Source organism: Solea solea, chromosome 13 (assembly GCF_958295425.1).
Source record: "Solea solea chromosome 13, fSolSol10.1, whole genome shotgun sequence".
Classification (NCBI taxonomy): domain Eukaryota; kingdom Metazoa; phylum Chordata; class Actinopteri; order Pleuronectiformes; family Soleidae; genus Solea; species Solea solea.
This window is the reverse complement of record NC_081146.1, coordinates 27,412,140-27,425,477: the sequence shown is the minus strand read 5'-3', so window position 1 is coordinate 27,425,477 and position 13,338 is coordinate 27,412,140. Positions and strand designations below refer to the sequence as shown.

General features: G+C 41.2%; 2 protein-coding genes across 3 annotated transcripts; both read right to left on the bottom strand.

Moving 5' to 3' along the window:
- Positions 1–1,840: 1,840 nt before the first annotated feature.
- On the bottom strand, positions 1,841–7,842 carry rpz4 (rapunzel 4). Its single transcript, XM_058647894.1, has 3 exons — positions 7,731–7,842; positions 4,147–4,216; positions 1,841–3,777 (listed from the first exon to the last, which is right to left on the bottom strand). The coding sequence occupies exon 3, from the start codon at positions 3,753–3,755 to the stop codon at positions 2,580–2,582; it is 1,176 nt and encodes a 391-aa protein (XP_058503877.1). The 5' UTR covers positions 3,756–3,777; positions 4,147–4,216; positions 7,731–7,842; the 3' UTR covers positions 1,841–2,579.
- A 514-nt stretch (positions 7,843–8,356) lies between these two features.
- On the bottom strand, positions 8,357–12,135 carry rpz5 (rapunzel 5). 2 transcript variants are annotated; one of them, XM_058647893.1, is made up of 3 exons: positions 12,036–12,054; positions 11,512–11,538; positions 8,357–10,493 (listed from the first exon to the last, which is right to left on the bottom strand). In XM_058647893.1, exon 3 carries the CDS (start codon positions 10,427–10,429, stop codon positions 9,251–9,253), a length of 1,179 nt encoding a protein of 392 aa, XP_058503876.1. In that variant the 5' UTR covers positions 10,430–10,493; positions 11,512–11,538; positions 12,036–12,054; the 3' UTR covers positions 8,357–9,250. The 2 variants fall into 2 exon arrangements, with proteins under 2 accessions (XP_058503876.1, XP_058503875.1); XM_058647892.1 differs by lacking the exon at positions 11,512–11,538 and having other exon boundaries at positions 12,036–12,135.
- Positions 12,136–13,338: the final 1,203 nt, after the last annotated feature.

The following is a 13,338-nucleotide window of genomic DNA, read 5'->3' as shown; positions in this document are numbered from 1 at the left end:
TGCCGTGCCGTATACATATCAAATTATCAACCCAGTTATAATTTGAGTTGCTATTTGACTAATTATTTGATTTATTGTCATTTGATATATTGTTACTTGACACATTATTATTATTATCTGTTACTTACTACACCTTGTCACTTGATAAACTGTTCTTTGAGAAATGATTTGACTTATTATTTTAAGCTTGTTTACTACATTGTTGTTTGAGTCATCCTTGCATTAATCATAATCTGATACATTATTTGATACCTTGTCATTTGATACTATTTACTAAGCATTAGATTTAGCTTTATTACTTATTACTATGAAGTGAATTTGACCTCTGCATTTAACCCATCCTTGCTCAGAGGCACCCAAGCCCTTGACCTTTCCCAGGATTTGAACTGGTGACCCTCCTGTTACAAGCTCATTTTCCTACCGATGTCCAAAATTATTTCACAGCTTGTTTTTGCTGCCTCCAAATCAGCAAAATGAAAATATTGCAGATTCTTTAAAGCATTCAAAGTTCCAGTAATGGAACCTTTGTCAGTGTTGATGGATTTCAGGTCCATGTTCTGTCCTCTTAAAGCTGCTGATGAAGTCGGGGCCTCTCAGCTGAGTTAGAACAAGACTTGCCAGTGGAAACTTGGACGTGGGTCTGTCTCAGCCGTGTTCCATTGGCAAACAGGTATCATCAAAGTGTCTCTCCGCTCTAATCCTCTCACTCGTGCTGCATTTGCTGCGTTTAGAGAATTTTAGGCGAGGATTTTTTCTCAGACTTTTCCCTCTTTGTCTGAGACTGTTGAGACTTGCTTGTGATGAAGAGCTGTGTAAATAATAGAGTTGACCTTGACCATGAAGTAACCATGGATACAGACAGAGCTGAGGTACTAGATAAGAGTGGCTTATTTCAATATTTCAAGAAAGACTGGAAATATGGAGTTACTACAGTATATTGTATATTTTTATTAGATTTAACTCAGGAGACTGAGGGATGCATACACAACCCCTGAAAATGATATTTCAGTTTTTTCCCCTAAAAAAATTGAAGTTGACTTTAAAATCATATATTATGTTGTAAATTTCCACCCTGGACTAAATGTTGTCCCCATTGTTTCTGTTGATGATACAAAAACAGTTGACCCAGTTGTTTTTCTTTGCACTTGTTCTGTTCTGTCAGGGTTCTTTCTTGACCCGTGAGAAATGCACTGCGATGAGTCGTTATGTGCCAAAGATAGAAAAGCCTCGACCACATAATTATAGACCACTGTGGGTGTTTCCAAAGTAACCGTAACATCCGGATTCTCTTGTTTTCTAAGCTGTACGTCAAAATTCTCACTTTTATCATTCAGGCTGTTTTTCTTTCCAAATTCTTTTTACACATGACCCTAATCCTCTATTCTTGATGTGTTAAATATAGATCATTAAACTGTCCTGTACTTCACACTTTTATCTCACTATTATATAACAGAATATTCTGGCATATTGTTCCAGATGACCTTTAATAGGAAAAGGTGTAACTTTGATTTACTGTTTGTACAGTTTAAAGTTCTTTTAAGATGTTTTTGTTCAACAAATTTCATACAATTTCATTATTTTTTTATAATTAATAAGACAAATATCATGAAAAAAGTTGCACAAACATCAAGTTCAAGTTATTTGAACACAATTTCATCCTCGTAATTACATTTTCTGTGACGATCTTGTGACAATTGATATTGATGAGTCTGGAAAAACGTCATGGACCCTGTGGCAGTGTGCCATGTGACAAATGACACAGAATTTACATCATTTACCAAAAAAGTAAAACCAGCAACACTTTCAACGTTCACTCTTTTTAACAAGAATCATACACAACTATAAACAAACGCGGTTTATTTGGACGACTTATTACATCAACTGTTGTAGAAATCTGACATTCCAGGTTTGAACAGTAAGAAGCACAGAAAGTACACAATAAGTACTTGTTGGTTTGCTAAGATAATAAAATGTTCAAAGAAATCAATTAAACGAATAAGACGATATAAAGAATATACAAACAAAGAAGGAAGTCAGATTACAGTGGTGTAAAAGAACAATAATAACAAGGTGTCTACATGACATGTGTCAGTGTTCATTGGCAGATTAGTCACAAAAAAAGAAATCACCCAAAATCTCAATTTTTAGATTTATGTCCATATAAAGACAAAGGCACTATAAAATATTGGGTGAATAAAGTTGAAGCTTCACAGGTTAAGACGTCCCTTCACCTCTGGTTTCAATGATACACTTTCATTGTGTGTGCTTTGTTGGTGTTGTACAGCAGCCAGTGACAGAGTGTGGTTGTATTCCATACTGTCTGTGTTGTCTGTGCTGTCTGTGTTGTCTGCGCTGCACCACAAACAGCCTGAGACTAAACGAAAACAACTGAAGTAACTTACTGGTGGAGATAATATACATTCTTAGAATAAAAGAGAATAATACAGGGAGACGTAACTAAGGCACATAGTGTGTAATATTTGATGCTAAGGCAGAGCGGAGAGGCGGGAATAGATTCTGAGATTATCTGTGCAAACATACAAACATAGACTGATCTTTTTTGAGTGTCTAAAAAAACATCAAGCAGAGTGAACACAGACATAGAGGTTGTTGTGCTTCTCCCAGTAGTGCAGCTCATCACTGAAGGTGCAGGAGCAGCACGGGTCTACGCTGGTTTTGACCACGTGGACCATGCAGCCGCCGGGCAACTTCTGAAACAGATCCTCTGCCACACCCACCACCGTGAGCTTCTTCTGACTCTGGATCAGCTGCTGGACGCGAGTCTTGTCCACAGGCTCCGGCGAGGAGCTGTAGGACACCCACACATTCAGTTTCTCATCAGATGTGGGGACCTGGAAGCGACTCTTCCCCGTTGGGCAATGGAAATCCTTCTTTTTAGCAAACAAGCCTGAAGGAGACCTGAACACACGCACGGACCAGCCCACCCAGTCGTACTTCTTGTTGAGCTTCTCTTTGATAGCGTCGGCTAGCTGCTGGCTGGTTACACCTGGCTGGTCTCTGACCAGGCGTCGGGAATCTTGCTCTGCTTGTTTAGGGAAGCTGACAATGCAGTCTTCAATCACAGCACTTATTTTAGACTGGACAGTGTTCATCTTCTCACCCCAGTCTTTGAGAAGAGCCTCCTCCTCATCATATCCCTTCAGAGCAGCATGGCCCAGCAGGGCAATGAGTCCAATGCAGAACAGCTTCTTAAGTCGGGCACAGAAGTCCTCCACCGGCCTGCGACTTTTCTCCTCATAGTTCAGCGTGATCTCCAGCACAGATTCCCCGGAGAAGCCGTTTCCGACCACAACATTATACAGCGTGTTGAGGTTTTTGTCACCACCTGTTTTGGCAAAATGAGTAAGGAAATCCTTCTTCTTGACTTCTCTAAACTTGGGCCTGGCGTTAAGGATGGCCATGTACTTCCTGAACTGGTTGGTGATGTTCTCCTCCACTGGGAAATAAGAAGTATCCATTCCACTCTTCTTAATCTCCTCATTGATCTTCTGGATTTCCTCGGACACCAGCTCCAGACGCTCACGCACTTTCTGAAACTGCTCCTTCATGAACGCGGCTTCTTTGCTCTCCACGTTGTCCAGCGCCAGTTTAACAATAGGCGCAGCTATGGCGAAAATGGGGAAGAGGTCTCCGGCTATACTGGCCACCACCTCGGCTCCCTGTTCAAACACCTCCATCACCGTCTCCACCATGGCCTTCTTCTCTGCTACGAGCTGCTGCAGCTGGTTTGCCATCTCTGCTGGTGTTGCTCTGGTTCTGACAAAGAGATTCATAAATACTTACGTTAAGATAATGACAGTATTCTGCTGTGAACTTTGACTGCTGTCCCAAGCGATGTGACTAAGCCAGATCAGAACCTGAACCCTGGACCTAACTATGCACTGTAAAATATGATCTTTATCACCTCTTATCACGAGAATTTTTTGACAGTTATCCATGTGTTAAACCTTCATGTAAGACACAGAGGACTGAGAACCAGAGACAACAAACTCAAGGCAGCTGGTAAACGTCTGAGGTCTTGTTTGTATAAGAGACGAGCAAAAGAAAACTGATCACTGCAAGAAAAGTGAAAGTAAAGTTGGTCAAATGAAGTGAATGTTTAGTGTCTGTTGTAGGTTTACTCACGTGTTGCTGGACTGTGGCCTGCGCTCCTGCTCCTGCTCCTGCTCCTGCTCCTCTTACCGCTCAGCAACGACTGATAAGGAAAGACAAGAAACACAGGAGTGAGTTTCAGCCACACCCAGTGAGCACGCAGCCAACAATGCAGAGGGAAGGTAGTAAAGTTTCAACTGTTAAATAGAAAAAGGACATTTTATCATTTATTAAGAGGCTCACGCTTTGAAGTTTACATTTTACTGTGATTTACACAGTAAAACAAAATGGCTTCCAACTGTTTACTGACAACATGGCTGCGTTGGGTTTCACATGATACTTAGATTTGGTTTATTATTCCTAACCTATCATTATTTTTATTATGTTAAAACATTATTTTATGTTTGTACTTTAATAATATAATTTATAATATAGAAATAATGTTACATTGTTGTATACTTACTGTATTTCTAGTATATATCTAACTTCACACAGCATCACTGTACAAAAACAAAAAAGCATTACTGTATATGGACTATATGACTACACGTCTATGGCACTAAGTTTACCATCACAGCTACTACTGAAATACTTTATAATAACAACTTCATAAATATAAGGAAATGACATTTAACAAAAGTTATACTGTGAGAAAAGAGTGATCCTCTTAACCAGACCGCTTATAGAAATGAAATACAAAACTAAATGGAATATCTGCCTAGCAGCACCTTCAAAGCTTATACATGAAACAAAAGATGACATAAACATGTGTAATCTATTTCATAAGAAAAACTAGTGGAGTAAAAAAAAGATGCCACAATAATACACTTTAATGCCAAGTGTTATGGCGAGAGGTTTACACAGGAAAGATTTAAAAAGCCAAAGTCAGTGGCTCTTATTTTGAAAGGTGGAATAGAAGCTGCTGCGAATGAAAGATTGAGGAAAAAGTCTGGTCAAAATGAGAATTCATTTGATAAGAATTACTCATAAAATAAAACAATTTACCATAAAAACAGGTCATTTAACTGAAGAATGACAGATAACATAAACATTTGTGTGAAAAAATAAAGTTTTTAAAGTTAAACTACTACAGCTAAAGTTCACCTCAAATCTGGATTGTTTTGTCATACATTATCAGTTGTCAGATATTCACTCAGTTGAATCATTTATCTCAGATGTGAACATGAAGGAAAACACTTCCTTCACCTTAAAAACAAGATGTCCACTCAAGTGGTAACTTGGAAAATCTTAATCTAATATGAAGCACTCCTTCCAAAGGCCAGGGGCAGTAGACCGGCCTGGTCTCACAGACATGTTCAGACATGTCCCTGTGCACAACTGCAAATGTGTCATTATTTCAAACTAAATAAAAGATCTTTGGGGAAAAATGCCTCCGTCTCCCTCAGTCTCACGTTTAACCGTTTCCTGTCTGCATCTGGCCCTGAGAATGACCGTGTTCTCACACGTTCTCACGTGTTCTCACACGTTCTCACACGTTTGAATGCAGGTTCCACTCCTTTGTGTCCACTGTGCTGTTTTCTCCTGCTGCAGTCAGCCCAGTCAATATTGAGATAGCAGGCGTGGGAGTGATTAAGTGGAAGAGGTTAAACTTGCTCGGCAAGGGTGCTCTTTCCAGTGGAACTCAGCAAGTTGCCAAGGCAACAAGACAACGGAAAACAATCAGTCAGCTTGTTCATCTCCCTCTGCTGAGGTCTGTGCTGTCTCTGGGGATTTCTCCTGCCAGACTGCAGAAGACTGCAGTGAGAAGATCGCAGCAGCACCTACTTCTGCAGTACACCTGTTTACTGTAAAGGAATTCCACCATTAGACTGAAGTGTTGATATAATATAGACGTTAATAATACAAATGTGCTTATGTAATATGTAATATTTGAATGATTTCCATGTAAAATGAGGGAGCTGAAAGTTACTGTATCTTATTTGATTTCACCATGCTAAGAGTGTGATTCCTGTTTTCCACTGATGTTCTCGCTGCATTTCTCTCTCTCACTCGTGGTCCCACGGGTTGTGTAACTGCAGTGTAAGTGTGTTAATGCATCTTTACACTGTCAGCTCAAACAAAACACAGTGGTATCTAATATAAGAATAACGTTGTACTCAATGTACTTCATTTCTGTGGTGCCATACTGCTACTTTAATAATAATAATAATAATAATAATAATAATAACAACATGTAGTGGGATTAAATCAGCAGTTATCATTGACAAACAGTTATAAATGCACAAAACTCGCTCCACCTCAGCTGCACGAGAATTTTGCACATTGATGCATCACTGTTAAAAGTCAATAAGCAATGCACTGTGTAAGAAAACATCAGTCACAGCAATAGTAATGCTATTTTAGCATATTATAGTTGGCACTAAGTGCACTGTGAGCTGCCCCTCTGTCAAGAAACACCACGAGACATAGCTCTCAGTGAAATGGCTGCAATATTAGCCACTTAATAACATCCACACCCACTTACGCCTAAGATCTCTTCAGAATATGACGCTGCTGACTGAAAACTAAAGTGTGTCCGACGCTGTAAACCACTCACTCTCCCACACCAAAGTCCAGGGAGAAAATCAGCTATTAACGTCACAAAAGAACAGTTGATCCCTGCAGTAAGTTTCATGACTGACATTTGAAATCCTTCATTCAGCTTTATCGAAGTTGCACAAAATCAAATGTCTCCCTGTGATTTGGTGAAGTAAAGTGAGTGGTTTACATTTAAACAGGAAAGTTCTGAGTCAGCGATGAACTACAATGTCATTTATATAAGAGATCTACAATCAATACTCTTGTTGTCTATATTAAAATACTCAGAAAGACATTTCAGTGTTTGTTTTTCAAATGTGTGGTTGTATCATGTACTGACACTGATACTGTAACTGTGTACTGTCTCGTTTGCCACATTGTACCATGAATCAGCCAACACTGAACACATGTAGCGTGTAACTTCACCAATAACCAATAACCAATAATCAATAACACTGTACCTTTATAGATAGTGGTTTATAAAATGAAACAACTAACATCAGGTCATTTCTTTGAACATGAGTGAGTTTCTGTTTCCTGTGAACGTGACTAAACCTCTGTCTCTGCCAGCTGACCACAGCTGACCACAGCTGACCGCTTCACGCTGCGTTAATGGATCAAGTATCGATCCGACTGCTACAAGGACTCTAATTGTATCGTTTTTGCAGCCGCAGAACAGAGAGACAAACAAACCCAGCAGCTAAACGCCAGCAGTCACGAGGCTTCTGTTACACGCGCCGCACACGCGAAACAAAGTTTTCACGCACTTCCTGGAACCGTGGCACTGAAACTCGCCACCAACGCCCATGAAAGTGGAAATAACTTTACATTCGTTTCTATACGCACTCCTCTTTATTAACACGGGGCTGCAGTGTTAACAAGACAAATACACAGACTTCATTATTATGGAACTGGGAACTGGGAGAGACTGGGATGAAGCAACATTTCCCCTCTTCCTCCTCCTCCTCCTCTTCCTCCTCCTGCCAGAGTCTCATTAATAACACGAACACGAACACTAACACACAGCGTGGATCTCCACTGACAAACATTCACTACATTTAGAGCAGAAACGGACTCACCTGATAGAGTCTGCGAAAGAAATACACGCGCACTTGAAGACTGTTTGTCTGCCTTGGTCACGTGACTCTGGTGTTACAGAGCAGAGAGACACACCCGGACACGGACACGCACACACACACACACACGGGTCTGCGCAGCTACTCTTCCTAGGACATTGCATTGACCATAAAAAGTTAATCCGACACTAAACTTAACCACAATTCAAATCTTAACACTAAACTTCATTAAAGCACTAAACAATTTCCTCAGAAATGAGGTTATGTGTCATTAGGACCTTAGGATCATGTTGGTCTCTTTGAGCACTACTGGTCCTGATAAGGTCCTAAAGAGGTATTAAATAAAAGCACACACCCACACACACATAATAGGTGATATTATTACACCTCCACCCATTTGATAAACAGTGACATGCTATCAAAGCATGAATTTCAGCAGTACCTTATGCTTCATACGACCATTTTGAACTAAAGAACTCAACATAATAATAATGGTAATAATAATAATAATAATAATAATAATGATAATAATGATAATAATAATAATGATAATAATAATAATAATAATGATAATAATAATAATAATAATAACAATGATGATCATAGTGATAATAAAAGTGACAGAAACATCCTTTGTTTTTGTTTATTGCAAATCAAAGTAAAATATACATAAATGTCTTGGTAAAGATTGTGGTCTACAGATTTGAGAGGCTTCCCCCGCAGCACTATATTATATTGCACCAAAAGCAGCAACAAATATTGGATATTGGACTTTTTAAAAACAAAAAAAATACACATTTTGTCTAAGGGTACCTGAAAGTGATGGTGAAGGTTTTTTGAAGTGTGGTTGCACGAGTCAGTCAGGACGCTTACATGCACAGTTTATAATCGACGGTTGTATCTCACCATCAGACACACGTGTGTAAATCTGAGTTTTTAGCTTGAGCTTGTGGCTACACATGTGCTGCTTGTCTACTGTTGCCTTGTTTGGTAAGTGTGTGTCGCTCATAGGAACATCTCGTTGTTTCCTGTTGAAAAGGCTGTCTAACAGTGAGATGTAGACAAGTCTTTTGTGAAGGTTAATGTTAACGGTCAGTGTCTGAAGAGGGACGAGCTGTCCGTGCAGTCGTACCTCATACATCCACACTTGTCTCTTTAAATATACAGCTTGTCATAGACTGTATAACAACGTTCTGATCAATATCGCCCAACGTCTGTCGTCTCTACTGGGGACACATTCACACCCAAGTCCGTGCTGGCATGGAGCTGATTACTGAAGCTGCTGTATCATCAAACAAAAGATAGATGTATAAAACATATGAAAGAATAGATTTGAATTTCAAGTAAGTCATGAATCACATAGAGGAGCAGGCAGAGCAGATTATATATACTGTATATATCAACACAGACAATCTTTATGGATCATTGTATACTGTCTCTGATAAAGACATGAATGAATGAATGAATCCGTAGCTTGATTCTTCGCGTATGCAGCTACAGTTTGTTCATTTTTTTTCTGAAAGCTACTCAGGGTGGATACCCAAGTAGGCTCCCTTGTGTTTTCCATAGTAGTAACAATCCTCGTGGAAGTTGTTGCTCTCCACCACTTCCTTGTAATGGCTGACAGCATGGACCAGGCAATTGGGGAAACTCTTGTTCAAAGACAGAGCCACTTCCATCATACTCCCCTTCAGCTTTTGCCCAATCTGCTCCTGGATCTGACACTTGTTAATGGGCTTGGGGTTGACGCAGAATGAGACCACCACTATGATCTTGTTCGTGGTCAAAAGGTCAAACCAATTGGCTCCCCTGATTCCATGGCACTTCTTCCCTGCCAGCCAGTTGAAGAAGAAGATGCGCTCCCGGTCACTGAAAGCCCTGATTGACCAGTTCACCCAGTCATATTTCTTTACAAGTGAATCCAGAAGGGTTTTGGTAAAGTCCCGGTCCACAGTCCCGGGATTCTCCTGAAGCTGCTGCTCCATGTCTAACTTGGCTTGTTCGGCAAAGTTCTCCGTGCACTCGTCCACGGCCGCTTTCATTCGTTTCTCCACATCCTCCATCCGTCCCTGCCACTTCTTCACCATCTCCTCACCAACTGCCCCTTCCTTGAGGGCAGCGTGGCCCATGACGGCGATAATGCCCACGACAAAAAGCTTCTTCAGTCGGGCACAGAAATCCTCAACTGCCCGTCTGCTCCTCTGCTCGGTCGTGACTACGGTCTCCAGCATAGGGTCTCCTGAGGTGTTCTCCCCTGTGACGGCATTATAGAGCGCGTCTATGTTCAAGTCGCTGTCAGTGTTCTCAAAATGGCTGAGGAACTTTTCCTTCTTCTTCTCCCGGAACTTTGGCTTGGCATTGACAAAGTCCTGGAACTTCTCGTACTGGCTGAGCATCTGCGCCTCGCGGTCAAAGTTCTGCTTGTTCATCGACGTCTTCTGCAGCTCCAGGGCTATTTGGTTAATCTCGTCTTGGATTCCCTCGAGTTTCTGGTTGACAATTTCAAACTGCTTCGTCAGGTAGCGAGCCTCTTGACCGTCCGGATTGCTGAGGAGCTCGGCTGACGCCACGAACACGGCCTCCAGCATCGGGTGAAGCTGGCCCACGGTGGCAGCGAGCACCTCAGAGGCTTGACCCATGATCTCCACACCTTTTTCAATCTTGTCCCTGTTCTGCACGATCCAGTCTGCCACACTGTTCATCTCTGCGGTATGTGTTTGACACTAAGCTAATGTGTTTTCCAACAGCGACAGACTTTGTTTGTTCCTGAAAGAAGAAGAAACATAACACCTGTGTAAAACTCCTTATCACGCAATGGTTTTTAATGTCATTTTAGGAAATAAAACATATGATTCTCCTTTGTCTCTCTTTGTTTTATTTGCCTTTACTTGGCCACGCAAATACAATCAGCTTCAATTAAGTCTTTTTTTCCCTCACAGGACATTTCCCTGACAAACAACGTCCTCCAATAAAGCAGCAGCAGCAGGTCATGTCAGCACATGTAGGCATCAGGTTGCATGCCACACCCTCAGAGCCACGGTTAATGACAGGGACTTTTTAAAGCCTTGATGACATTGACTCATTTAAAGAAAGCTTAAACATACACAAACAACCTCGACATGGATGATAGTTCAGAGCAAATATTAAACATCGTATGTGTACTCATGAATTATGATGTGCAGTATTGTGCAACGTTGCAGCGCTGGTCCTTTGGGATGCCTTTTTCTCTTTTACTGCGCTAACTATAACCAAGACCCTTTACAAACACAGATGTTCACAACATGGGGAATCAGGGGGATTTACATTGTTTATGACAGTTTACTTTTCCATGTAAAACACTCAGGATCGATGACTTCACTCATTTCATGTTCCCTAGAGTCCAGTTCAGAAAAAAAGGCACACCCAACAGGGCTGACAAGAGAAAATCCCCCACCACCACTGCACTTGTTCAATACTGCAATCACACTTCCTTCCTCATTACAGCCGCATACACCAATGTGCTGTTTATTGAGGGTTTGGTATGAAGAATAATATATATAGATAAGAGCAATGCAAATGAATACGTTAAACCCCAGAACAATCGCTGCAGTGATGAGATCAGTGGTGTCATTTTACAGCCTTTTCCTGTCACACCACTAATTACATTTATTTCACTCAGTCACATGCCTTCAGTCACTTTTCTACACACGTTAACCTGTTTATGAAAGATTGTGTTTTGTAATTTATCCAACAGACTGAATTTCAATAATTAAAAAAAAGGTAATTGTGAAAAAATGATACTTACTGAGTAATTCTCTTGGAAATATCTTCCCTTGTAAAAAATAAACAGAAAAGTCTTCGTGTAAAACAAAAAGTAAAATGTGTTTTTGTGAAAGAAAAAAGGCGAGTCCTGCACAACACTTGATCAAACACTGATCTCTTCTTTCACTGTGATATGCCGTGCTTCAGTGCTACAGAGCTTTAATGGAGAGAATACATTCTCTAAAGGATTCAGCTGTCATTTTCACATTTTCATTTTCTTTTCAACAACTCTTCAAATGTTAATGGAAAAATATAAAATACAGTGTCTACAGACTTTTATTAAAGGTCAGGTTCAATAATGGAGATAAAAGCTGAACAGAAAAACACACTTTTCTTTCTTTCTTTCTGTCTTTCTTTCTTTCTTTCTTTCTTTCTTTCTTTCTTTCTTTCTTTCTGTCTTTCTTTCTTATCTTCAATAATGAGGTAAAGGATAAAGTGCTGAGGTCAATGATGGGGCTGTTGAATTAAGAATTTCATATATAAATAAATATAATAAGAGAAACTCACCTTTCTGGCTAAATATCCAGTGGGCCTGAGTCCAGTTATCCAGTAGTCCAGCTGTGCCTGTGAGCACCAGCCTCTTTGGGATGTATATATAGACTCTCTCTCTCTCTCTCTCTCTCTCTCTCTCTCTCCCTCTCTCTCTCCCTCTCTCTCTCCCTCTCTCGTCACTCCTCCTTTGGAACTCCTCCATCTCGTTCCAGCATTCCTCAAAAACCCACTCAGAGGCACTTGGGGGCCGGCACTGACACAGATAACATCCTCTAAACACTCCCCATGGAGGGACACCATGCACCCTGGGTAAAAAAAAATAAAAAATAAAAATATGTGTATATATGTGTGTGTGTGTGTGTGTGTGTGTGCATGTGTGAGGAAGAGAGACAGACAAAGAGAGTGAGAGTGAGAATTTAAAGGAGGCCGTGCAGTCACAGCAGAGTGGCCCGTCAGGACAAAACACCCCTTGTTGTGGCTTCAACACGGTTTCTATGGTGATTTCGCTGGTTCTTCCAACTACGCATGAGGCTGCACATGCTCAGTCATGCAGGATGGTCAAACATCGTGAAAAACACTACTATAGAATATGAGCATGAACCTCATTGACTGTGAATGTCATCATGACTCCTGCAGAATGGTCCCGTCACGCTCTGAGAGGCTCTGAGAGGCAGCCTGTGTTTCTGTTATGAGTGACAAACACAACCTGATGTCACTGTCAACTCCACTGCTTAATGGAGCGTTCAGACAGGCGGGGACAGGAAGAGGAGGACAGGAAGAGGAGGACAGGACGAGGAGGGCAGGACGATGCTGGTCAGGCGACGTCTGTGTCGTCCCACTGTCAGATCTCACACTTGTCACCATCAGAGAGTGGAGAGGCGAATTTTCGCGAGGACTCATCAGTATGTGGCGTGATGGGTGGTACGTGCTGATGCTGCACGACACACACACACACACACACACACACACACACACACACACACACACCTCCTCCACTCTCTACTGTATTCAGATGTTGTTCTTTGTGTTTCTTTTCCAGGCAAAACCCCGTAAGATAAATTGTTCGAGATTTGGGAACTTGTAACTGCACAAACATGAACATGAAGTTCTGACGGCAGCATCGAGGGAATGTGCTGGATTTGGGGGAAAGTTGTGCCTTTGTTGTTTGTGGTTTTGGGCTCTTCAGGTGGAAACATCGGTGAAGGATTTGAGATAATGGCAGCCAGCTGAAGGAAGAGGGGTGAAAGCTTTAACTGCATGTTGTTGCACCTGACCTTTCCTGACCTTTCTGGACAAGCTAATCCACGGGGGTCTCCTG

Bases quoted from the DNA above. Each gene is read 5' to 3' on its own strand.
- rpz4 (XM_058647894.1), bottom strand. From the start codon at position 3,755: ATGGCAAACCAGCTGCAGCAGCTCGTAGCAGAGAAGAAGGCCATGGTG.
- rpz5 (XM_058647892.1), bottom strand. From the start codon at position 10,429: ATGAACAGTGTGGCAGACTGGATCGTGCAGAACAGGGACAAGATTGAA.